General features: G+C 52.0%; 13 protein-coding genes across 13 annotated transcripts; 6 read left to right on the forward strand and 7 right to left on the reverse strand.

Moving 5' to 3' along the window:
* Nucleotides 1-24: 24 nt before the first annotated feature.
* M436DRAFT_67493 (uncharacterized protein) lies at nt 25-1,073 on the reverse strand (the record flags this gene model as incomplete). The annotated part of the gene is made up of 4 exons (XM_013567854.1): nt 25-497; nt 549-622; nt 677-966; nt 1,020-1,073. The coding sequence occupies 4 exons, from the start codon at nt 1,071-1,073 to the stop codon at nt 25-27; spliced, it is 891 nt and encodes a 296-aa protein (XP_013423308.1).
* A 1,291-nt stretch (nt 1,074-2,364) lies between these two features.
* Nucleotides 2,365-4,707, reverse strand: M436DRAFT_56997 (putative AAA family ATPase; the record flags this gene model as incomplete). The annotated part of the gene is made up of 1 exon (XM_013567842.1): nt 2,365-4,707. One exon carries the CDS (start codon nt 4,705-4,707, stop codon nt 2,365-2,367), a length of 2,343 nt encoding a protein of 780 aa, XP_013423296.1.
* Nucleotides 4,708-5,470: 763 nt separating this feature from the next.
* Nucleotides 5,471-6,715, forward strand: M436DRAFT_10903 (uncharacterized protein; the record flags this gene model as incomplete). Its single annotated transcript, XM_013567774.2, has 1 exon — nt 5,471-6,715. A coding segment is annotated over one exon (1,245 nt), but the record flags the coding sequence as incomplete, so codon positions are not given.
* A 24-nt stretch (nt 6,716-6,739) lies between these two features.
* On the reverse strand, nt 6,740-7,723 carry M436DRAFT_56979 (uncharacterized protein; the record flags this gene model as incomplete). Its single annotated transcript, XM_013567839.1, has 1 exon — nt 6,740-7,723. The coding sequence occupies one exon, from the start codon at nt 7,721-7,723 to the stop codon at nt 6,740-6,742; it is 984 nt and encodes a 327-aa protein (XP_013423293.1).
* A 152-nt stretch (nt 7,724-7,875) lies between these two features.
* On the forward strand, nt 7,876-8,461 carry M436DRAFT_85730 (DNA binding methylated-DNA--cysteine S-methyltransferase; the record flags this gene model as incomplete). Its single annotated transcript, XM_013567878.1, has 4 exons — nt 7,876-7,990; nt 8,053-8,065; nt 8,115-8,234; nt 8,290-8,461. The coding sequence occupies 4 exons, from the start codon at nt 7,876-7,878 to the stop codon at nt 8,459-8,461; spliced, it is 420 nt and encodes a 139-aa protein (XP_013423332.1).
* An 831-nt stretch (nt 8,462-9,292) lies between these two features.
* Nucleotides 9,293-9,902, forward strand: M436DRAFT_56752 (uncharacterized protein; the record flags this gene model as incomplete). Its single annotated transcript, XM_013567805.1, has 2 exons — nt 9,293-9,444; nt 9,533-9,902. 2 exons carry the CDS (start codon nt 9,293-9,295, stop codon nt 9,900-9,902), a joined length of 522 nt encoding a protein of 173 aa, XP_013423259.1.
* Nucleotides 9,903-10,604: 702 nt separating this feature from the next.
* M436DRAFT_56711 (transcription initiation factor TFIID, subunit TAF5) lies at nt 10,605-13,187 on the reverse strand (the record flags this gene model as incomplete). Its single annotated transcript, XM_013567799.1, has 3 exons — nt 10,605-11,673; nt 11,725-12,722; nt 13,065-13,187. 3 exons carry the CDS (start codon nt 13,185-13,187, stop codon nt 10,605-10,607), a joined length of 2,190 nt encoding a protein of 729 aa, XP_013423253.1.
* Nucleotides 13,188-13,463: 276 nt separating this feature from the next.
* Nucleotides 13,464-14,030, forward strand: M436DRAFT_56765 (uncharacterized protein; the record flags this gene model as incomplete). Its single annotated transcript, XM_013567807.1, has 1 exon — nt 13,464-14,030. One exon carries the CDS (start codon nt 13,464-13,466, stop codon nt 14,028-14,030), a length of 567 nt encoding a protein of 188 aa, XP_013423261.1.
* Nucleotides 14,031-14,260: 230 nt separating this feature from the next.
* On the forward strand, nt 14,261-15,591 carry M436DRAFT_67501 (uncharacterized protein; the record flags this gene model as incomplete). The annotated part of the gene is made up of 2 exons (XM_013567855.1): nt 14,261-14,383; nt 14,440-15,591. The coding sequence occupies 2 exons, from the start codon at nt 14,261-14,263 to the stop codon at nt 15,589-15,591; spliced, it is 1,275 nt and encodes a 424-aa protein (XP_013423309.1).
* A 361-nt stretch (nt 15,592-15,952) lies between these two features.
* M436DRAFT_56650 (eukaryotic translation initiation factor 3 subunit K) lies at nt 15,953-16,824 on the reverse strand (the record flags this gene model as incomplete). Its single annotated transcript, XM_013567784.1, has 3 exons — nt 15,953-15,996; nt 16,065-16,564; nt 16,655-16,824. 3 exons carry the CDS (start codon nt 16,822-16,824, stop codon nt 15,953-15,955), a joined length of 714 nt encoding a protein of 237 aa, XP_013423238.1.
* A 421-nt stretch (nt 16,825-17,245) lies between these two features.
* Nucleotides 17,246-21,326, reverse strand: M436DRAFT_56814 (uncharacterized protein; the record flags this gene model as incomplete). The annotated part of the gene is made up of 5 exons (XM_013567817.1): nt 17,246-17,468; nt 17,528-17,801; nt 18,231-20,037; nt 20,128-20,697; nt 20,757-21,326. 5 exons carry the CDS (start codon nt 21,324-21,326, stop codon nt 17,246-17,248), a joined length of 3,444 nt encoding a protein of 1,147 aa, XP_013423271.1.
* A 262-nt stretch (nt 21,327-21,588) lies between these two features.
* Nucleotides 21,589-22,443, forward strand: M436DRAFT_56680 (uncharacterized protein; the record flags this gene model as incomplete). The annotated part of the gene is made up of 1 exon (XM_013567790.1): nt 21,589-22,443. One exon carries the CDS (start codon nt 21,589-21,591, stop codon nt 22,441-22,443), a length of 855 nt encoding a protein of 284 aa, XP_013423244.1.
* A 63-nt stretch (nt 22,444-22,506) lies between these two features.
* On the reverse strand, nt 22,507-23,623 carry M436DRAFT_85738 (mitochondrial carrier; the record flags this gene model as incomplete). Its single annotated transcript, XM_013567879.1, has 3 exons — nt 22,507-22,868; nt 22,922-23,469; nt 23,523-23,623. The coding sequence occupies 3 exons, from the start codon at nt 23,621-23,623 to the stop codon at nt 22,507-22,509; spliced, it is 1,011 nt and encodes a 336-aa protein (XP_013423333.1).
* Between the last annotated feature and the right edge of the window lie 211 nt (nt 23,624-23,834).

Below are 23,834 nucleotides of genomic sequence, written 5' to 3' on the forward strand. Positions count from 1 at the left end.
TACTCACAATCATTAGTAGTGTCATCACAGCACAATTATCCCATCCATGGGTCCCGCTTTGCCAGCCTCCTTCACCTCCAGTGCGCTTCGATCAAAAGTGCCCGGCAGTCTACCCATACGGCCCAGACTTGTCTTGAGAACTCCTTTTGCATAAACCAGCGAGTTTTTGTAGACCGCTTCCTCTTCGCCCTTCTCCGAAAACCCTCCCTGCACCCTGTGTTGTGTAGCTCCTGCCAACATTGGCTTCGTGTGCGCATAAACAGTCTCATAGTTCTTCGCCCGGACCTGATACGTTTCATGGAAGATGCCCAGGTGAGGGTACTCAGCTGCGTGCTTGGCCCACCACGCCAACGACTTGCGATGGAGTGGTCCTGTTGCGAATGCCTGGATATGCTCGGATGACTTGAAGTACATGATTGTCATTGTTTCGTTGTTGGTCGCTGACTCGGCTCCAACGAGACTTCTCGATCCTAAGAATCCGTGCTTTTCCTTGTCCGCTGGGCCCTTGTAAGTCTCTTGTTACTCTGGAAGGATCAGGGTCTGCTTACCTTCGATCTCTTTGACCATGCCTGCAAACTGTGAGCCCATCTCTTTGTAGCCAGGTGCGAACAGTCCGAAGGGGCTAGAGAGTGGTCAGCATTACTCATACAATTTATGGGAGATGGATCCAACATACTGGTTGACCTTTGATCCGATGAGGAAGACACAGACATCCGACTCTGCTGGAGATTCTAAACCATCATTGGCCTCTCCAGGGAACTGAGCAGAGTAGTGATCCAGGATGACACCGTCCAGGTAGTGGTTGTGCTTGAGACCGGTCTTGATGGCATATGCATCTGCTATGCGGTACAGCAACAGGAAAGCGGCTGGTAAGAAAGCTGTTCGGCCGAGCAAAGAGAATGCGGCGGATTGAGCTAGCGCTCCAATGGCCAACCACGTTGTGATGGAGAAGTTGTCTCTGACAAGCTGTTCTATATGTTAGTCGAGAAAAGGCTATGCTTGAGAGATGGTCGACCTACAAGCAAGAAGTTGTTTCGGTTGTTTGGGCTCGAAGAGCTCGCTTTGGCGTCCATATCGACTAGATATCCCTGACCGGTTGAAAGTAGCAGAGCAAAGCTATTCTTATCAAAAAGTTCTTTGTTCGCTGTTATTGATGAAGCCTGATGTAGAGTGTTCGGTAGTGATTCTCCAGAGCCTGAATAAATGGCTTGTATCACCGACCTACTTATACATCCTCACCCTATCGCTCCGAACGTGCCGCAAAAAATTCCACAATGAGGCATTCACGTATCACAATCATTTTCTCGTTTCAGCCTTGCGTTTGGCTAGCTCGGAGATTCTGTGGCGTCTGAGTCGGAGGGGGGGGGGGTGGAGGAAGGAGCAAGCCTGACCGTCGGCGTGTCCGTCTCGCCGTTCCCTTTGTTTTTGCACAACCGCGTCAGCAGGGCACATGCGATCAAAGGATTGTGCAGAAAGACATCGATGACTGACTTGCATCGTCATGCTCTTCATCCTTCCACACGCAACACGGGCTATACCAAGCAGCCGTGTCCGTCGGGTTGCTGATCACTCCACCACTCCTTTCGCCTATGAAGCGGAGGAGGACACGGTGAGAACAGGTACGCCGCAGCACACGATATTCCCGGCCTGCTGGTGTTTCTCGAAGAAGGCCCGCTCAAATTGCCGAAGGTGTAATATGTCGGTAACCATGGCATAGTGCTTGTTCCTTGGCCAAGCCGAGAGCCACGAAATTATAATCAATATAAGGCGCTGCTGAAAGCCTCGCACTTTTATCTACACTGGGAAACTGCTCTCCCTTAACCGGTCAAAAGTCCACAAGCCACCGAAAATGAAGTAGAGCAACTTGTTGAGCTGCGAGACAACTCGAGGCTCGAGTTTCCAGAAACACGCGTCTGTTTGGCGGTGGCTGTCGAATCGGTGGTTGTTCCGTGGAGGTTTCTGCATGCAAACGTTGATGGCGCTGTCAGCATGGGCGTTAAATGTTCAGCTCTCTTCCTTCTCGTTTGTCGTATATGAACTGATTACTGATACATTCTTATCGAGGTACTCCGTACTCAACGTCGCATGGTGTTCGATGTCTGTCCCATATGCAGGCAGAGGTCTGCTAAACGTATGGCCATAACAAGTGTACAATACTGTCGAGAACTCGAGAGCTTCTACCAAGAGTCATCGTTCGGTCGGCTTTCTCTGGACATGGCTTGGTTATAATTGCTACTGTGTCTCTTTGCAGTCTACACATCGTTTTGTAGGAGAAAAGTGGAAGTGAATTCAGAAGATAGATTCGCGATCGGGTTTCTACAAGCTAAGAGCTATCATACATCATGCATCAATGTCGCTGTCCCACTACAACTTCTTGGTGAGTCCATCACGCCAGTGCTCATAGCTTTCGGTCATCTCTGGAGTAATTCTGCGTACTGCTGTTGATAGAGCAGTGTCAAAGTCGTCCTTTGACACTTTCATCTGCTCGGCATCTGAATCGTTCGCTTGGCTGTCAGAAGTGACGATTGTGACTCTTCTACGCATGGCAGCACGGCAAGCGTTCAAGCAGATTTCGACAATTTCAGCGCCAGAGAACCCATCTGTACGGACAGACAGGTCGTCGATATCCACGTCGTCGGCCAGAGGTACTTTGTTAGTGCGGATGCGCAGGATCTCCTTGCGGGCGGATTGCGATGGGGGCGAGATGTAGATGAGACTGTCAAAGCGACCGGGACGTAGCAGAGCAGGATCCAGCACTTCGGGCTTGTTGGTAGCAGCTAGGACGAGTACGCCCTTAAGACTCTCAATACCATCCATCTCGTTCAACAGGGTCGTAAGGACATTCAGACCCTTAGTACCTGATGAGTCACGCTCTGAGCCAATAGAATCGATTTCGTCGAAGAAGATGATGCTAGGAGCAGCTGCACGAGCCTTGCGGAACACTTCGCGTACTGAGCGTTCAGACTCGCCCACGTACATGGAAGTCAACTCGGCGCCCTTAACAGCAATGAAGTTGAGACCAGACTCAGTTGCGACAGCTTTGGCGGTCAAAGTCTTGGAACATCCAGGAGGTCCGTAGAACAAGATACCCTTCTGGGGAGTCAGGCTCAAAGCCTCCATATGTTGCTCGAACTTGAGAGGCCATTCAACGACCTCATTGAGCGTCTTCTTGACATCACCCGAGCCTCCAATGTCCGACCACAATACCTTGGGAGTCTCAAGGAAGATCTCGCGCATAGCTGTCGGGCGGACTTCCAACATCGCTTTCTCGTAATCTGCAAGTGTCACTTCGAGTTCGCCATCATCTGTATCATCGGTGTCGGCGGTCCGAGGTCTGTCGGCAATACTGCAGCTCTGCATGCCGTTGACCAAAGTAAGCTGTGATTCGTCGTCGTCGCCGGTGCGCTGAATGGGAAGCCAGTTCGTAGGCTTTTCCTGATATCTGTCGAGAGCATGCTCGAGGGCATTGTTGAAAAGGGCTTCGAGATCCTGTCCGACAAAACCGTGGGTGCGCTCTCCAATCGTCTCGGCCAGCTCAGCAGTACCAGTCTCTCCCTGCATGACCTTGAGAATTTGAATTCTTGCTCTCATATCGGGGATTGGTATCTCGATCTCGTAGCGAAGTCGTCCAGGTGTACGCAGTGATTTGTCGATGTCGTTGGGAGTGTGTGCTGCAGCCACGACCAGGACATGTGTGTTTCGTAGTCTGTCGAGTTCGGCGACCAGAGCAGGTGCGAGATTGTTTGCAGTGTAATCGCGCTGTTGCGTACCAGCGATTGCTTCGAGGTTGTCCATAATGACCAGACTGGGCTGATGGGCCACTGCTTCGGCAAAGAGGTTGCGTACAGACTGTTGGTTCTTGCTAGATGTTCCGGCGAGGGAGCTCTGATCAATTCTGACAACCTTCTTCCATGGAGCTTGAGTAGACAGATGGTTGAGTAACAACGTTTTTCCGGTTCCTTCAGGACCGTAGAGCAGAATACCTCCGTTGCGCTGGACTTGAGGTGGCAGCCTCTTTCCTCTGATGTCACCGATCAAACGTGACAGGCGCTTGTTGAGAATTTCGATTTGCTTGTTCAAACCACCAATGCCTTCTGGAGTCACAGCCATCGAACGAGGCAGGGCAGCCTCAGGCGTGACAGCAGACTCCTCATCCTGAAGAACGATCTGACTTCTGTCATCGAATAGATACAAGGCTGGAGTCTTACTCGCTTCGCTCGATTCGATGTGCTCAATGAGGAAGCGCTTTCTCAGGCCCTTACGGGATGAGGCCTCAAAAGCCACTCCAGTTGTGATTGCCTCGACATTACCAAGAGCCATGCCACAGCGCCATTTCCAGCTCTTGTCGTCCTTGCTAAGGTCAATTTTCTCACTATCGGAAACATCGATAACGACAACGCGATCAGCATGGACAATTTTTGCATTGATTTTTTCGATGGTGATCTGGCTACCAAGCTTAAAACCAAAGGCGTCGCGCATGGCCTCAGATAGCTTGACGGGGTGAAGTTGAGGTTTTACGCTTGTATCCATGGATCTCCAAGCGATGCCGACTGCAGATGAGCCATCTCCTGAATGCAAGATGCAAAGGTCGCCCAGTTTGAGTCCAAGAATATCGAGGTCTTTTGCTGTAAGATGCACGCGGAATGCGCCATCCAAGGAAGTGGTAGGAGGCGTAGGCCTCACAGTGAATAATATGGAGTCTACCATGGTGTCACTCAGCGAGTAGTGCTGTCGTTTCGCGATCTGCGCGGACGAATATTTTTTTTTGTCAAGATTCAAGTGTATAGAAGTCTTGGCTTAGTCAGCCGAGATAGATCGATGAGTGAATCAGAATCAAGGTAGTGACTGCTAAGTCCGAAAATCACATCGCACTTATACTTGAAGAGATGCACAGTTAATTTCTGACTAGGGATGTGCCCCAGGAGGGCCAACATAATGGTGGCCCTTGGTGGACATTGCTCAAATGGTTCCGAATGATCTTGTGCAATTCCGTAGTCTGTCTATCACTCTATGCTTCCAAGTGTGAGATTGTGTACATGGCATAGTAATCTTTACACGCTCACAACAGGACTTGCACCGGGATCAGAACTGTATTGTTGCAGAATCAATCTGGCATGTTTTGGTTGGCATGCTTGTGTATAGACAGCTGCTGAGTCAGCAAAAAGTGCGGGCAGGATGGACATTTCACATGCAAGCGACGCCTGGAGGGAATCAAAGCCAACTCTGCCAAAGATTCGAGGCGCGACAATTCATGCTGGCGGCACAACCAGTCTGTCTACGAGCGTCATGCCTGAGATGGCTCCCTCGTGAAAGCAGACACTGCTCCGAGTCGACCAACGCTGGACTTGCCTTCTTGCGACCTGGACGTCATGCGAGATACACAGCCAACGATCTGAGAGGTCAAAGACACGCGAGTTCCAGGGCCCCGAACGGTACCAAGAGATTCAGCCCCTTCGCCACGGCAAAAGGAAAACAGGAGAAGAAGCCCTCTCTGCTGGAAGAGCTGTTCCCAGAAGAAGCCCAGGCCAAACCTCAATCCTCGACCAAAACCAAGGAACGCGATATTCCGCGACTAGATGTTCAAGCCTCCCTAGCCCAATCTACCACTCGGAGACCAGTGCCAAAGGAAGGTGACGTTGTTAGGACAGTACAATCGAGCGGCAAGAACCGGGGGAATCGGACTGAGCCCGGTGCATCAGAGCAGAGTCCGGCACAAGACATGCCAAAGTCTCGACGAGTCGAAGGTGTACTTATGCTCCGGAACGCAAGCACCACACTGGTCGAAGACGATTTCACAAGACTGATCCCCCAAGGATTGCATATCGAAGGTTGGACATTTGACAAAGCCGATATCATCAAGGTCGTGCCAGGACGCAACACAAGTACTCTGGAGCGTGAAAACTTCTACTTTATCCTCTTCAACTCACGCTCCGCTATGAACGCCTACCGTACACACGTTATGAGTCTACACTCGCTTGCTTCAAGGCATGTCCAATCCAGTCTGACATCGCCTATACCTCCTCCACCAGGGCATCATCTTGAGGGCCAAGATATCGATGCTCAATTGCAGACCTACACCCTTGTCCCACCATCCCGCTTCCTCCATCTTGTGCCTTTACCCATGCAAGTTTCGCCATCAGTAGTCGACATCATACACAATCAGGGCTATCCGGATATTGTCAAAGGCCCTCTCAAGGAGCCGTACGTTGTCTTGGTACGGCTGGAAGGTCCTCAGCTACCCGCCTCCTTGATCAGAGGCGTCTTGATGCAGGTCGAGCGAGCACGAAGGGTACCTTGGAACCGCGAGTTTCGCGAACTGTCGTATCGAACACGTGAGCCAAAACCAAAAAACATCTCGCCGCTAGACAGAAGAAGCCGCTTGGACAAGCCTGAGAAAAAGATTCAAGACAATTCAAAGAATGACTGGTTCAACGAACTCGAAGAAATCTCTGAGCTGAACAACCAATTCGAGGAGGACGAGCCGGAACACGAATCGGAACACGAATCGGGAGACGGGGCGGAAGACAGATCATCGGCTCCTCGCGAGAGACGTGATAGAAGCAAGGCCAAATTGTCCCATCTCTTTGGCTTCGACACGGAGGACGCCGCTCTTAGTTTTGTACAATACTGGCACCGAAGACGGCTCGAGATGATTGGCATGAACTACGACCACGATGACCTAGAGCCCGTGGTGGACGCTGAGCTGTTGTGGTAATATAAGTCAAGTGTCATGAATCGTCTATTCGTCCATCTGCCAAGCGTATTTCAAGTCTTTGATGTTTTGCTGTTGGTTGCGCGCCTCGAACCATCTCTGCTCGAAGCCAATGCTACGATCCACACCGTCCCATCGGTATCCGGGCTTGATGCCGTAACGGTTAGGCTCAAAGGCGCCCGTGTATGTCTTTTTCCTTCCTTTGGCGGTCTTGGTCCCTTTCGTAGTCGCACCTCTGCTGAGGAAAGCTAAGGCTGGATCGTTCCAGCGTTCTTGCTCCTTTTGCTCGTCGTTGAGTTGGCGATCATCTGCGTAGCGACTCAGAGACATTGTCTTTGCCTTTTCCAATTCTCGCATGCGCGCCTCTTTTTCTCTCTTTTGCACATCGCCGCGTCTGTTCTCGGCCTCCTCTGCCTTCTTCCTCTCTTCCTCATCGGCCTGACGTCGTAGCTCGGCGCGTTTCATGGCGACGTTGATGATGCGACCAGACGCATCACGGTATATTGTCTCTTGTGCCTTGCCCGTAGGATCCATGCCCATCTCCTGCATTGCCCTTTTCTCCTCACGCTCTCTTCTCTTCAAAGCCTTTGTGACTTGTTCCGCCGTCTGTAAACCCGCCATTGCGCCTGAGGCCATTGTTGGTCCCGAGTAGTCCATCTCTTCGTCTTCCCCTACGACAGCAGGCGCGTCTTCGTCTTCGGCATTACGGGCTTGAGTCTCGGCGGCGGCATCGGCGAGGATCGCATCAGCTGCAGCTTGCTCGTTGTTGGAGGGAGCGGCTTTGCCAAATGTCCTCCATGTCGTTGTTCGTTTGCTGATGTTTGCGCCTCCAGGGATGAACATGGGTGTGTCTTCGTCATCGTCGCCATTTCGTGGTTTGCTCAGGCCGCTCACATCATCGTCGGCGATGACTAGGCCCGCGTCCTCGGCATGCTTCCTCTTGCGCTTCTTGCCTTTGGATGATTTGTCGGCGGATAGATAGTTCTGTGCTAAGTAGTCGGCAAGACCCATGTCGTAGATGTGAGCTGAACGGATGGCCTTCGGTCAGGTCTGAAAGATGACGGACCAAAGCACTTTCTCGAATCTTGGCGTTGCATAAAACCACATGCCCTCCGAACCACATGTCACCGCTTTATAGCTTTAGCGTGTAAACACATACTACAATGGCCCGATCAGAAGAGGCCGCTGCTTGGACTTATGCTGTATACAATGCAGTGAGAGAAGTCCCGTATGGGAAAGTCACGTCCTATGGCCATATTGCTCGTCTGCTTGGAAAGCGTAAGTATAGCTGCTCCTCCTGCTACCATTATCTGAGTCTAGGTTACTGACACTCTGGACAGCTGAATGCCCAAGGTCAGCATATTGTTTCTGATTTAGATATCAGCGGACTGACTTGAGGTAGACAAGTGGGTGTATCTTTGAAGGCACTTCTATCTGCTACAGCACAGCCAGATGCTCACTACAACAACTCAAATGTACCATGGCAGAGGATCATCAACTCCAAAGGTGCCATCAGTCCAAGGTTGCTCACGTCCTTGATCTCGGATGCATGATGACCAACATCTGACCACATGCAGAGGAGTGAACGGAGCTCGTCAACAGGCAACTGCTCTAGAGGCCGAAGGAGTTCAAGTGACGCGAGGATCACTCGGAGAATACACGATCGACTTTACAACCTACGGATGGTTCCCTGACAGACTTCCAAGCGACCTCAGCGAGGATGATCAAGACGAAGAGGACGAAGAATGATCAACGAGAGCAGCCATGTGCTATCCACGCCGTGCATAATATGCATAACGAGCACAAAGGCACCTGCCACGAATAAAAGCCGAGCTTATCGCCGAGACATGACGTGCGCTTTGTTGCCTGGATGACCACAACAACATCAAACAAGGTGCCCGTTTCCGGCGGCCGCCGCCAACTTGTCCCACAACCAGTCACGAACCCCCCGTGGGCCGTGGATCTTGATCTGTTTGCCGCGCCTGGAAACATGACGCCGCATCAAGGCACGCATGACCTTCGCCAACATACGAACGTGGCTTCTCTTATCGCCCACTCCCCGCAGTCAGCCTGTCTGGAAGGAGCGTCGGTGACCAAAGTCGTCTTCATCAGTAGGCATCAAAGCAACCTTGCAGACTCGTTCTTTGTGATCTATTCGGGACTTCTTTGAACCTCATTCAGTGACTCATTTGCGGTGTCCATCTATTGCGTCTCAGCTGTATTAAACTCTATACTGACGCCGTTGAACCACGGCGCCGCGCGCGGACATAGCCCTTATCTCATCATCGGATTCCACTCGGGTATTCACCAACTCCACACTTTACCCCAGTGAGTCAGGAGCGATCCGGGAGCCATCTGACTGCCACTCCCTCCTCCTTGTTGTTTGCCCGTTTGACTTCCTTTGTTTGAAACATTCCGTCATTGATACCTACTTCCAACACTCACTCACCTACAACACCTCACTCCTGCTTCATCCGTTCACCACCTCTCCAGCCTCTTTGTTTACCATCACTGCGTCGATCACCCTTCCGCCCCAACAACACCCCCTCACTCTATACCGGTACACAACCATCATCAGCCATGTCTTCTGAGCAGACATTCCCTGAATCCGACCTTCGCAGCGCTGCTCAGGACTACAAGCGCGATGCAGACCAGAAAGCCAAGTGGGGCATGGGCGCCGCCTTCACAAAGGGCCATGGCGACAATCCCATACCCGTGAAGAGATCAAAGACGTAGGTCACCCTGCACCATACCGTGTTGCGGACGAGACAGAAACTGATCAGTGAGATGCAGTCAATCCTTCCGTCACGCCGAGAAGAGCGGTCTCTTCTGCCCTGTCTACGTCCCCACCAAAGCAAAGATCGCTCGCAAGCAAGATATGCTCGCCGCCGCCGATGAGTACGCCGTCAGCTCCGAAGATAGCAGCAGTGCCTCGGGTGATGAAACTGTCACCCCATCCGAGATCCTCTACGGCTTTGACTCTCCTCGCGTCCCTTCGCACGGTAGCCAGATCCTGAACACCGCGCTCGCGAAGGCCATCGAGCAATACGAAGACAAGGAAACCATCAAGCTTGTGCGCAACGAGTACGAGATCCTCGATGCTGACGAAGAGGAGGCTCACAACCTTGGCCATGTCTCTGTTAAGCCCAAGCTCATGGACGCTGAAGACGCAGAATACGAGTTTGTCTGAGAGCTGAGTGCTGTTTCTCAACGCTCTCTTATCTCCCACACTCTTTGACCATTCTGGGACTCTTTGCTTCTTCTCCATGGCGCATGGCACGGCAACATTATACGACAGAAACACAATATATCGATATCGACGAGGGAACGTTTGATGCATGGCGTGGGTTTTCTGGTACAAGGGGGGTTTACCTCATTCACACGGCGCTTTTTCATGAGATTGGTTCAGGCTGTTCATTGTCAGCCTCCAACCCTTATCAAGGACTTGATGAGCACACTCTTCTTCTTCTGATGTTTACTTTTACTTCATCACGTCCCCTTTTTATTATACCCACTCCCTGAGATGGGATGTGGATGACCAAGCAGATATAATCATAACTGCATACTCTTCATTCGCTGCTGGTTTGTTTCTCTTGTGCTTGGTGTTAGTGATGTGCTGCTCTCATCAACTCGTGGTTTCTGCATTCTTGATACACTTTGAAACAAACTACACAGACTTTGTGTGCATGAGAAGGTCACAGCAAAATATGTGGACTGACTCGCATGTCCCATTGAATCTGTTGTATAGACTTTGGCACTTTGCTGCTACAGCAAGAAGCAATATTCTGTGCGGTCAGAAGCAAAAGCTGAAGAATCCTCCAATCCATGTTACCACGAAAACGCCGTCCATATGAACCCTTTTTCGGTTTCCCATGTGCTATAGTACTGTTTCTCAAGGCAGATAGGCGCCACTGGCCATGACCAAGTTCATCTGTGTGAATCTGACCTTGTACACCGGACTCTTTTTGGTAGGGAAGGCGCTGATCTGGTCAGGCGAGACAACGACGTCCTTTGCCTTCTTGTTCTTGTTGTTGGCCGCACCTCCAGCTCCTGCGCCTCCGTCCCTGTTGTTCAGACCGCCGTCGGCGAGTGCCTTTGCATCGCTGCCGCTGGACACGGTAGGTGGTTGTACATCCCAGACTCTGACTGTGCAGTCTGCGCCACCGGAGACGAGGACGGTGCTTTCAATGCTCCAGTCGAGAGTCCAGATGCCACCGCGGCCGTGTCCCTTCATGCGCTTGACCAGACGACCGGTTGCCAGGTCCCAGAGTAGGATCTCGCCACGGTCGTCAGCGCTGGCGACAAGTTTACCGTTGGGCGCGCATGCGATGCTCGTCACGTTGCCGGTGTGTCCAGTGAACAAACGCACGGCACTGCCACGCTGCACGTCCCACATGCGGATACTGCGATCTGGACTACCTGCAGCAGTGAAGACGTAGGCTGAGTTGGGGTGCCATGAGATGGCTTCGACGTCGCTATCGTGGCCAACGAATAGTCTCAGAGGCGCGATCTGTGCTGTGCTCCACATACGCGCTGTTCGGTCGGCGCCACTTGAGACGAAGTAATGGCCGAAGGGTGAGAACTTGACATCCCAGACGGGAGAAGTGTGAGAGCGATAGACTACCAAGTTGGTGAAGGTGTCAAGCGACCACAAGCGGATGGTGCTATCAGCGGAGCATGAAAGGAGGTAGCGGGGGTGGGAAGGCGATGTTTGAGAGTCATTGTCGGTACTGCCGTTGGCCTGCGTGGAGCCCGAGGGAACAGCAATCGATGGCGAGAATGAGAGACCGTAGACGGGTCCGGAGTGTCCTATTAGTCGTCGCGAGGAAGAAGGTTGTTGTGTAGGAGGGTCGAGAGGAGAGACGAGAGGTTTGTTGTCAAGCGACCAGACTCGGATGTATGATTCTGCTGTTCCCACTGCTGCAAGCTTCTCGTCTCCCGAAAACTCGACGCAGTTGATACTGGTATACTGTTAGCTCGAAGAACCACCAAAGAGGTAATAACAAACATACCTATCAAAGGTGTTGTGGTAGGTGAACATTGTCACGCTAACGCCCGGACCGACACCGTCTGTTCTGCTTTCGATCTTGAATCTATCACGGTTCTCTTTGATCCTTTGCACCTCCATGGCGACGTCGCGAGCGAGCGAAGGTGGGAATGGAATTTGATCGCGCGATGGCGCGTCGTCGTTGGGTTCTTGCTTGATGCGCTGCTCGAATTCCTCGACGAGCGTATTGCGGCCTGGCGGAGGTGGACGTAGCGAATCGTGTTCTTGTAGCTCTGCTTTGACGTCTTCCATCAAGTCTGCCTCCATGGGCATCGGCGCAAGCGCAAGTTTTGCCAAGACTGGTGGTGCATTGCGGTCTGTGTTTGCCGAACCAGGATTGTGTCCAGGAATGCCCTCGTCCTCAGCAGGCACATCTGAAATGCCTCTTTGCTTTGCGAGAATCCTTGCAAGACTGCGCTCTGCTCCTGAGGCCACTCGGTCCACGTGCTTCAATTCGATGTGATTTGTGAGTAGATTAAGAATGACCGAGCCTCCCTCGGTGTCGTGTGCTTCTAGGAATTGCAACAAGGCCGAGTACGCCAGGTCGGTAATTGTGAGTCTGTAGTGGTTTTCGCGGTAGAGTTTGGCGATGTGATTAGTCTGGACATGCTCTGGCAAGCTGATGGCCTGTAAAGCGCGGATATCGTCCGGATGTTCTTTCTCAAACTGTTCTCGGTATTGTTTGAAGAAGTTGGCGCATTGACGAGGGTAGTAGTTTGCAGCCAGTGCGAGGAAGGAGTGCACAAAGATGGGCCATAGTAACCGACCGAGCTCATCCTTGTAGATGTCCAGAGACTTTTCGACCCATCTCAATAATAGTTCGTAGGCTTTCTCGTACATTTCTCCGCCAGCATCCTCGGCACGGCGGATGATAGGTCGACCATCAGCATCTGCATGAGCGCTCTCCCTTCGCAGCATGGCTTCAGTCTTGTTGTAGCCTTTCTTGGCAAGATACTCGAGTACCTGAGCATCGTCAGTCCTGCGCCTAGCAGAGTTGAAGGATCGCATGATTCGTGATGGGTGATGGTGATGATGGGAAAGTTGCGAGTGGATGCAGTAGATGTATATCAAGTACGAGAAGCGTTCAATGAAAGATTTCAGACAAAAGCTACCGCCACGACAAGACGTCGATAGTTTTCAAACAAGCAAGCAAACTTATATGAAGTAGACGCGAACGCGGTGGTCCCTTCTTTGTTTGATATAGGTATGCAAGAGAGTGACAAGGTAAAGGTCAAAACATCCATGCTTTCAAACCCTCGACAGAACTCATGAATAAACTATACGGTAATGAAATAGAGTACTCACAATTTGATTCAGATTCTGCTGTGACTGCGGTTGCGCAGGTGGTGGTTGATGTGAAGGAGTGGGAGGAACATTTTGCGGTCCAACACTGGCCGTCCTCGGCGGCTGAGGCGGTGGTCCTGACATATTAGGATATTTCGCAAGTGAACAGATGAGCTGAGTGAAGATGCGACAAAGGCGACAATACTCGTACAGATGCGACAGTGAGGGACGACGGAAAGTGGTCGAGGAAAGAGCGACGCGCCAAGATTGGAACGTGAAGCGTGGAGTGAGTGCTTCTGGCCCTCTCAAAACGTTGTTTCCTTGCGACCAACCTCTCTTTCGAGCAGCAATTTCAAACCCTAGATGGGCTGAGAGACCAGTCGCAAGCAGGCCAGCAAGTACGCTCAGTCTGTCATCACAATGTCGCAGTCACAGCCCCCGCCTGTCGTGACTCCCGCCGAGCGCATTCGCGAACTGCTGGCTATCAACGCCGACGTGCCCGCCATGCTGTCTAGCGCCGGAGGAGCAATCAATGCCTTGACCAACCGCCCTCCGACTGCTTCTTCGACCGATGGCCATGACATGGATGATGTGCAAGGCGACAACTCCCCGGCCGCTCACAAGGAGGCCTTTACCAAGAACACAACAGCCTATTTCACGTACATTCAATCAATCATGGCTCGACTGCGGCGTCAGACATATGCTTTGGAGGAGGCAGGTATCATTGCTGCAGAGACACCGACACTGAGCACCACGGGAGCAGCGCCTGAGGGAGCAGGTCTGGCAAGAAGAGGACCGGCTGGACAAGCACAGAGACAAGCTGGCGAAGACGGTGATCGCATCATCAATGGCGGTCTCGGAGCCTTGGATGTTGGCCTGCTGAACTCGAGAGGCAACAGTGTCGGTCTTGACAAGGAAGCCGAGCTCATTGCAGAAGCCAAGCAGATGGTTGCTCAAATGCTGAAGGAGCGCGAGAAGGATGCTTAAATGGCACCCATGAGGAAGGTGGTTACACAAAGCATAGCAAGGCGTTCAGGCAATTTCATCTCTACACAATCACAATGATGAATACCCAACACGAATTGCAGCATCTCCAATAGCATGTGACAGTGAAATGTCGGAGTAGATCGCCGAGCCAGCCCAAAGTTTCATGACGCAGGTCGTTCAGCGACTGGGGAAATTTTTCTCAAAGACAACCAACACGACCACTAGACAAGATGGCTACATACGACAGCGACTCGGACTTTGACGACGAGAACTTTACCGAGACCAATGTCTTGCTCGGCTATGCGACAAAGGATGTAGCCGACGACACAACCAGCCAGTTGGGCGGCCACCCAGTATGCTGCTGAACCCAATCAACCAGACAAACCGCCCACTGACACACACTGCGCAGACATGGCTAGACGAAAAGACAGCACCACCAGGCGACCTGGCCAAATGCAAGAACTGCAACAATCTCCTGACTCTGCTATTGCAACTCAACGGCGACCTGCCCGACCGCTTCCCCGGCCACGAACGACGACTCTACCTATGGGCATGCAAGAGAAAGGCCTGCAGAAGGAAAGCTGGCAGCGTAAGGGCTTTCAGAGCCATTCGCGCCTCTGCCATCCATGCCGAGTCCGAGAAGCCCAAACAACCCAAGCAAGAGGAAACACAACGAGAAACACCAGCCCCCGCTGCGCCAAAGACCAATCTAGGCGAATCTCTCTTCGGCGTCAAACCGCCTACCGCTTCCTCCGCTGCCATCAATCCATTCGCCACAGGCGGCGCATCATCACGCCCTGCAAACCCCTTCTCTTCATCTCCAGCTCCAGCTCCCACACCAGCACCCACACAACCCACCCCATCTCTCTCCGAGACCTTCGCCTCAAAAGCCCGCATCTCAAGTCCAGAGCCCACTCTCGCCTCTGCACCCACCGGCCCTCGCGAGCCATGGCCCCAACAATCCTCTTTCCCCGCCCCCTACCCTTCCTACTACCTCGACGCCGACTACGAAACCCTTAATGCCGAGAAACCAGAAATCCCCGCCCAGACACGCGTAGACATGGACATTGACGCCGGCGAAGGCGCCTCTGGCGGTGCAGACATGGATGTAAAAGACGCCTTTGAATCATCAATGGACAAAGCTTTCCAACGCTTTGCAGACCGCATGTCCCAGAACCCCGAGCAAATCCTGCGCTACGAGTTCGCCGGGTCTCCTCTGCTGTACAGCAAGACTGACGCCGTGGGAAAGCTTTTGGCGCCGCATCAAGATTCTGGAGCGAATGCGAATGCTAAAGTCAAGACTGTTGCTGCGGCTGCCAAGTCGGGTATGCCCAAGTGCACAAACTGTGGCGGAGACAGACTGTTTGAGTTGCAGCTGACGCCTTATGCTATTGTGGAGCTTGAGGCTGAGGAGTTGGGCTTGGAGGGCATGGAGTGGGGTACCATCATCCTAGGTGTGTGCTCCAAGGATTGCGTGCAGCGTGGTCAGAAGGAAGGAGAGGTTGGCTATGTTGAGGAGTGGGTTGGTGTTCAATGGGAGGAATTGAGCAGCAAGAAGTAAGAACACGGAGGCCATGATGGATTCAGCTTTTGAGACATGCATGCACAGCATCAGAAGGATATTTTGAAAGGTTTGTTTGACAGTCATGTCCTTCTTGTTCCTCTAATGTTTTGCCTTTTGGAGAAGAAAGCGCATATGAAACAACATTATGTGCGTTTTATGTCATCCATTCTCTCTCTACTGCCACGAGATACGAAACGGTCATTGTAGTGAATGCAACTTTTCGTGTCCCCTTTCCACTCAATACATGCCTCGTGCTTTTTGCCGTGCATCAAGGCTCCCCTTTTTGTCTTGAGAAATTTCCGTAGAACGCCGCCGTGCTTTCGTGTCAGGTAAAGTACTATGCCTCCGCATTGTTGATCTAGGCGGGCTGCTCGTATGCTCTCTTGATCATTCTCGAGAATTCTGTACAAAGTCAAGTCAGTCCTTTGTGTTTCTTGATTTCCATTTATCTCCAGGGTGATGGAACTTACGATCAAACTTGACGTTCTCACGCACAACAGTGCCCCTAGCCTCATTCTCCTTGTTGAGAGGAATAGTGACACTGCTGCCCTCAACACTCCACCCGCAGACCTCCTTGACAAACTTCTCAAACGCCTCGCCGTTCAAGTTCAACCATGACTCGAGCACGCCGCGCTCAACACTCTGCATAGTCTGGCTGATGACCACAGCCTGGCGCTCGCGCATCAGCTCCTCGAAACCCTGCACGTCGGCAGTGAGATCGGAGTAAAGGTCATCGCCGTCGAGTGTGGACCAGAATTGGTCGTAGGAGGCGCCGATGAGTTGGCTGTGCAGGGTGTTGAGCTTTTGTACGGCTTCGGCGAGGGAGTTGGCCGAGGGGTTGGGGGTGAGGACGTGAGGGGGGAGGAGAGCCAGGCACAGGCTGAAGTCGGGGGAGGGGAAGACGGTGAGCGACTTGACCAGGATGTTGGTGATGGTCTCTTCGCGGCCGAGGTGGGGGTTGAATTGGTAGCTGGAGCAAGTCAGTAAAGATGGTCGCTAGAAGGCCAACAATGCGCATATGTAGGGTGCGCAGTCGCTGCAGAAGAGAGCAGGCACGCACAGCTTGAGCAGAGCCAGGTTGGCGTAGCAGTCGTAGGTCTGGTTTTCGCATTGCGACACGACGTAGTCCTGGAAAACAGTCGTGGTCTCGGGGTTGTAGCGGTCGAGTCCGTTCAGGATGGCATCAATGTGCTCTGGCCTCTCGGGCGCGTAGTCGAAGGGGACACCCATGTTGTGTATAGGTATGATTGTGAGTTTTGGTGATATGTGGATCTCGACGGCGTAAAGATTCTGTGCGTGCTGTTGACGACTGACGGCCGGCCAGCCAAATCTTCTCCGTCTTTCTCGGCCTTGGCGTGTCTGTCGTCTACTTCCAAACTCATATAATATAAACAGCACATTCACATTCTACATCATTACAATACATCTGAGGCGACATGTATGTGGTGACATGCCGTTAAAGATACTGAGCAAATGAAACCATGTGATCCGTATGCAGGCAGTCGCTATCAATGCCTGTTGGGCGGCTCAAGACTCCGTACAATACTCCAAAACCAGCATATCATGCCTTGACACCATTCAAACCAAAAATAGGCACAGAAAATTGAACTGCCACCAGTGCTCGTCACAAAACAAGCTATATGTTCGTCAATCATCGTAGCGGCGTCTTGCCTTGCTTCCGTCTCATGCCATCCAACTTCTTCATCAACGTCTCGTGCAGCTTCTTGTTGCCCGACCACGCTTCCTGCATCTTGCGCATGCGTACGGTAGCCATGATCATGTATGCCACCGACTTTAGACTAGGTTTGTGTTCCTTGGTCTTGGTCTTTGGTGTTACTCCCATCTCCTCCAGTAGCTTGAGATCTGCTTTGTTGCTGTAGAAGAAGTCAGTACATATTCTACTAGTCAGTTGAAGCGTGAGGGCTGAACTTACCATGCACCATACATCTCCACCTGCATCAAAAACCAGCGTTTGCTAAACACCAAATCCTTGCGGAATGCTTCCTCGCGCTCGCACTTGGCCCGCATGTATTGGATCTGTTTGGCAAGTCCCTTGAGCTCGCTTGCATGCGTCTTCTCCTTGGTCTCTATCAGACTGCGAACTTCCCGTTGGTTGATCGTGCGTGTATCATCAGCTTCGCCACGAACGTTCTTGAGCTTGGAGCGCAACTCGTTCTCGCGGCTGAGAGATGATTGCAAACGACTTTCTCTCTCCTCGAGTTGCTTGTACAGGTTCTCGCACTCGTCCTCCACATCCTGCAACTGCGCGCGAAGATCTTGCTCAAGAAAGTGCGTGTCGTCCGATGTTGTGCGGCTCTTCTTGATTTTGCTGCGGAGATCCTGTTCTTTGAGGGACAGTGCTTCTATACGCTCTTCCTTCTCCGAGAGCTGGACTTGCAGGTCTTCGATCTCGATCTTGGAATCGCGAAGTTGGACACGGAGCTCTGCCTCGCGTCTTGCATGTCCAGAACTGCTACCCTTGCGCTCACCAAGCTGAAGTTCTAGTTCCTGGAGTTGGACCTTGGCCTCTCTCAGTTCTTGAATTTGCGTGCGAAGTTCTTTTTCCTTGGCCATGTAACCTGAGATCCTGGTATCACGTTCTGAGATTTCCGATTGAAGTTGTTCCGTCTCCGAACGTGCCTCGTCGAGGTGGATCTTGGCCTCGCTCTCCTTCTTTGACAGAGCGGCAATCTTCTTGTCGCGATCTGAAATCTGTAGCTGTAGGTCTTCGGCTTCAATCTTGGCTTCCTTGAGAGACTCATGTAGGTCCATGCGCTCATCGGCCATCGTCTTGTCAGCTTGGGCGGATTCCAAGTCAAACTCGAGAGACTGGATGCGGTTTTGAAGCTTGGAGATCTCGGTTTGCGACTCTCTTAGCTTCGATCGTAGCTCATTACGCTCACGTACGGGTGTGCCATTCTCCTTGGCTTGCCAGGCTGCATCAAGCTCGCGCTCGAGATCTTGTATCTGACTCTTCAGGTTCTGTCGTTCCATGTCGGCGTTTCTCAGCTTCAAACGCAGCTCGTTGCGTTCGCGTACTGGTGTGCCGTTCTGCTTCGATGCCACAAGATCTCTTTCTAGAAGTTGGATTTTTTGCTGCAAAGCTGATCTCTCGCTTTGCGCTTCTTCAACATTCGACTCCAGAACAATGATCTCGTCTTCGAGAGCTTCCAAAGCCTCTTCGTGGTCGTGACTGAGCTGTTGCTTCTCCTGTTCAGCCTCTTGCTTGGCCTGGCGGAGACGCGATTCGAAGGTGATCACCTCAGACTCCCTCTCTTGCAAGGCTTTGCGAAGCTTCGTCTGCAGGTCCAACAGCTGGTCTTCTTGCTGCTCGATAGTCTTTTGCTTCTTTTGCATATCTTCGTCCATGTGGCCGGCGAAAGATTGGTCCTTTTCTGCTGATCTGAGACGTTCTTGCAGTTGTTGAATTCTCTTGGTATGAGCGTCCAGTTCAGTCTCGGCGGACTGCAAATGCTTTTCAAGCTCATTCAACTCAGCATCCTTTTCGCCAGACAAAGCGCGAAGAGCTTGCTGGAGGTTACGAATCTGTTCTGCTTGTTGACTAAGCATAGAGTTCTTCTTTGTCGGTGACTCCGTGCCAGCCACGCGATCCTTGAGAGCACGCAACTCAGTGTTTAGTTGCAGGGCCTGCTGGTTCTTCAGATGTATGTCCTTCTCGAGCTGTTCGATGTGTTCCGTCTTCAGTCGAATTTCATTGCTCTCGTCTCCTTCTTGGCTACGAAGTCTCGATTGCAGGTTGCGGATCTCGCGGTCCTTCGAGGCGATGATGTCTGATTTTTCATCCCGCTCGGCACCTGCACTGGTTTCGGTTGATCGTAAGCGTTCCTGGAGCTGTCGAATCTGCTCGTTTTGCTGCCTATATTGTTGAGCCTGTGCGCTGGTGTCGTTCTCGATGGATTTGAGACTCTGCTTTAGGTCCGAGATCTCGCGGTTCCGCTCATCGATCATGCGTGTAGCTTCACGGAGATGCGATTCTTTTTCGTAGACGATTTGATCCTTCTCTTGCAAACGGGCGTCAGTCTGCATCGCCTCGGCGTCCCAGCTACCTCTTGCTGTCTGTAAACGATCCTGCAAGGCCCTGATCTCACCGTCCTTCTGCTCGATCGAGTAATCCTTCTCTTGTAGTTCGCTCTCGACCTCGCGCACTTCGGCGGTATGGGCAGCTTCTGAACTCTGGAGTCGCTTTTCCAACGCACGCAGCTCATTGTGCTTCTGATCGATGACTTGGTCTTTGTCTCTGAGCTGGTTCTCCAATTCTTCCAGACTACCTCGTAGCTTTTTCGTGGAACGGTCCGTATTTTGTGCGCTTCTTGCTTGTTGTTTGAGTTCCTCAATTTCTTCTCGGTGCTCCAGCAGCTCGCGTTCTCGGGTTTCGAGATCGGCTTCAAGGGCGGCGACGTCTTCGCGCAGACCATTGAGCTCCTCGTCGTCGGTTTGAATTTCTTTGAGTTTCTGTTTCAAGGCTTCGATTTGTTCGTCCTTCGAGTCAAGCTCCTCCTCTTTGGCACGTACGTCGGCTTCGAGATCGGCAATGTCGTCGCGCAGACCGTTGACTTCACCATCATCAGATTGTGCCTCCTTCAACTTCTGTTGCAGCTTTTCAATCTGCTCGTCCTTTGTGTCTAGGTCGATCTCCTTTGCACGGATCTCCGCTTCGAGGTCGGCAACATCATCTTCAAGATCCTTGACCTTCTCGTTCGAGGAGCTTCCAGCATTGTTGAGTCTGTGTTGTAGTTCATTGATCTGCTCCTCTCGCTCGTCCGCCAAGTTTTGATTCTTTTCGGCCTGTTGACGCAAGCGCTCCATCTCTTCCTTGACTATGTCATCCGTGTGCTTCCTCTTGACCTTCTCAGCATAATCGCGAAGTTGTTGACGGTATTGCTCTAGTTCAATCTCGGCACGCTCGATGACTTTTCGCTGCTTCTTCAGCTCGTGGGAGAGTTGGGTGTTGTCGGTTTTCAGCTCGGTGTTCTGCTTGATGACCTCTTGTTGGTATTCGGTTCCAGTACGCTTCAGGTTCTCGTCGAGGAAATGGATCTTGAGCTTCAGGTTGAAGTTCTCTTTCGTTACGGCGTCGAGTTTCTAGATGACCGAAGGTCAGTACCTGTCGCAGGCCGATTTCACGTAGACATTGGACATACAGCTTCTTGCTCTCGTAGCGTGAGAACGTTTCCCTGGTCGACCAAGCCTCCGTCTCTGTGTGGCAGCATTGGCATGGGCGTAGACATGATACTACTACTTGCGATAGCGGGTGGAACTGGTGTGCCTTCGCCTTGCGAACTACCAGTGTGATCGTGATCCATGATACTGCTGTTGACAGGCAGTCCCGGAGTGTGCGACTCGACCCAGCCCGGCTTGAGGTAAGCAGGCGTGGCAGGGGCGCGACCACTCAGAACGCTGTTGAGCAAGTCGTTGTGATTTTCCTTGTTTTCTCTTGAGCGGAAGCGGTTGTGTGCGGCACTCTTTAGTAAAGGAGTGAACTCGTTCTTCGACGGCCCGTTCCTGGCATTAACCAGGTTGTTGCGTGCGCGCGGAGTTTTGATAGACTGTGCGGCGCCTTGCCGAGCTTTCATTTGGCGTACGAGGTCATTCTTTGGATCCTTGGAGGGCGAAGGGAAGGGCTGCTCCATGGAGAAGGACAGAGCATCGGCATCGAATCGCGTCAAGTCGGCCATGTCGGTGCGCGGAGTGTCGACAAAGTTGTAAGCCATGGTGGGCTAGTCGGCGCTGGGCTCAGACGCGATCACTCGGATGCGACTCGAACAAAATATGGATCGGTGGAAAAATGCAAAGCGATATACAGCTATGGACACACAGACGCGAAAGTCGACATGGAGCTTTGTTTTCTAAACAACCCGTTCGGGAAAGGCTCCCGTCGGCCATCCGTGACATGTGACATGTGACATAGTCCCGTCCTCTAAATCTCCAATCGACGGCTCTGCATCTATATATACTCAGCCGGTTCATCCTACAATGTCAAGCAAACAATGGTGTAGATGGAATTCTCACCTTGCGCCTGCCAATCACCCTGGTCGAGGTACACTTCTCACAAACCGGCATGGCCTACCCGTATCTCCTGCTTTGCAACCAAGAAATCAGAAACCTGCTCGTGAGCAACAGTCGCTGGAATCTCTGACGCCCTTCCGCAAAGCAGTAGCCGCCAACCCTTATGCAAATGCATTAGCTACACCAGTTCGTCAGTGCAACTACACGGGCGCCAGACTACCTTCACACCATTTGCTTCCTTTTGCTACCATCTTCCGGCGGAATGAGAACGACAAGCTCGTTCCACATCTCGCTCCTGTCGACGAATCTCGAAAGACTTCACGCGCTTATGCTGTCAATTCTCGTGAACTACTGATCCGTCTTGGCCAAAAGAAGAACTGGCACCGCTTACTGGGCCAAGATCTCAAGTTCGGTTTGAAGCATCGAAACGATTATCAGTGGCCTAGCCAGGTAGATCAGATTATCCTCTCTCGACTACGCTTCAATGTGGTTCGTAAGCTGGCCTGGGTCCTCGGAAAACCCAAATCAGATCTGGTCAAACCATTCGGTCTCGCCGATGAATGTCCTTCATCGAAGACCATCTTGCATTTGCGCGAAGGCACGTCGTCAGGCTCTTCATCAAACTCCGTCACAGAATACCATCTCACGTACCTTCTGGGCTCAGAACTTGACGGGCTCCTCAAGGGGACTTCATTTGCCGAGACCGATGCTATACTCCTTACACAGTCATACATGACTGTATCTGCGCACATTGCTCTCGCAAGATTGGCACTTTTTCTGTCTGGCCCGGAAAATCTGACGAAACCCTCAAAAGTACGATGATCAAATACTGTCTGTACAAACGCCTAAAGATACGGCCATGGCCCCAACACCCATAAAGTTCGTCTACTTGATCATGACAGGAGCGACTTTCTTCGCCTTCTCTGCTGCGTACTCTGCAACCTTCTGTAGCTTCTCTGCTCTGAGCTTGCGCACGTATCTGAAAAGAAGAACGAACATGAGTTCCAATCTCTCTTTTGTCATCATCAGAAGTCCCTGTACCAGCAGACCTTTCAGGATCTGAGGGCCAATGCCCTTGAAGAGTCCCAAGGGACCTTCGTTGTCGATAATGTACTTCATCACTTCGAGGAAAGAACCAAAGGGCTTGCCCATTCTGGCGGGCGGCGGTCTGGATTGCAGACCAACCTTTGCAACAATGAGCGGCTGGGTAACGATGGTTGCTAGTGACTTGGACATTGCGCCGAGCACTACGTATGTTAGTGTCCTGCTGGTTGGTAGCGACGCACCAGTCTCGACTTACAAAATGCCTCGTGAGGTCTGAGGCTGGCTTTGCCTGGGTAGATAACATCCTTGAGTCTTTGGTATGCACCGTATGTAATGGCCGGGTTCACAACGAGGACCAAGCTCGCCTTCATGCCTCTCCACAAGCCTGTCCACCCATCTTCACTGTTGATGACCTCTCTTGCTGTTTCCAACATGCCCTTCTTGTCTCCCTTGGGCTGTGTCTGTTGTCTCGTGGTAACAACTGCAATCGGGATGGTGAACAGCTGTGCCAATGCTCCAGCGACTGCACCTAAGCTGAGCTCGATAGCTGTGGATGGCGGTCCGGGAACGGCGCGTCGTGAGATATACAGAGTTCGGACAACAGAGTACCAGTAGAAGTAGGCGAAATTGGCGCTTGCAACTCCAAGGAGCGAACCGAACATGCCAGAGTAGAGACCGGCCAGGCCCTCATCCTCAATGATACAGCCGATTGCATGCAGGGCGCCGTCGTAATGTCGATCGTTGGTAGTTGTTGCTACTTCCTCGGGCTTCCTCTTCACTTGGACTTGAAGACGCGTCTTGACTCTGCCGGCTGGTTAGCGTTCAAGGCATCTCTGATGAGAGACCAGGCTTCGTACATGTCCAGCGGATATACCAGAGCGTTCGCGAGAACGGCACCACTTGCACCAGCAACTGCCAGCCCCCATGGCGGGATCACTTCCTTGGATTGGACTCCCATCACTCGATCGAACGGGTTCGTGAGGTTGGCTGATCGATAAGACAGACAAAGACGCAGCAGCGAGAGTTTCGGTACGCGTGAGGGGACTGGTGGATTCCTCGAAGACTGGTTCCTCCAACTCGGTCCCTGGAATCAATTGCAGTAGTCTTCTGATCTGAAAGCACAGGTCTGTCGGCAAAGCAGAAAGCGTAATGATATACATGGCGAGCTC

Source organism: Aureobasidium namibiae (genome assembly GCF_000721765.1).
Source record: "Aureobasidium namibiae CBS 147.97 unplaced genomic scaffold scaffold_22, whole genome shotgun sequence".
NCBI classification, from domain to species: Eukaryota; Fungi; Ascomycota; class Dothideomycetes; order Dothideales; family Saccotheciaceae; genus Aureobasidium; species Aureobasidium namibiae.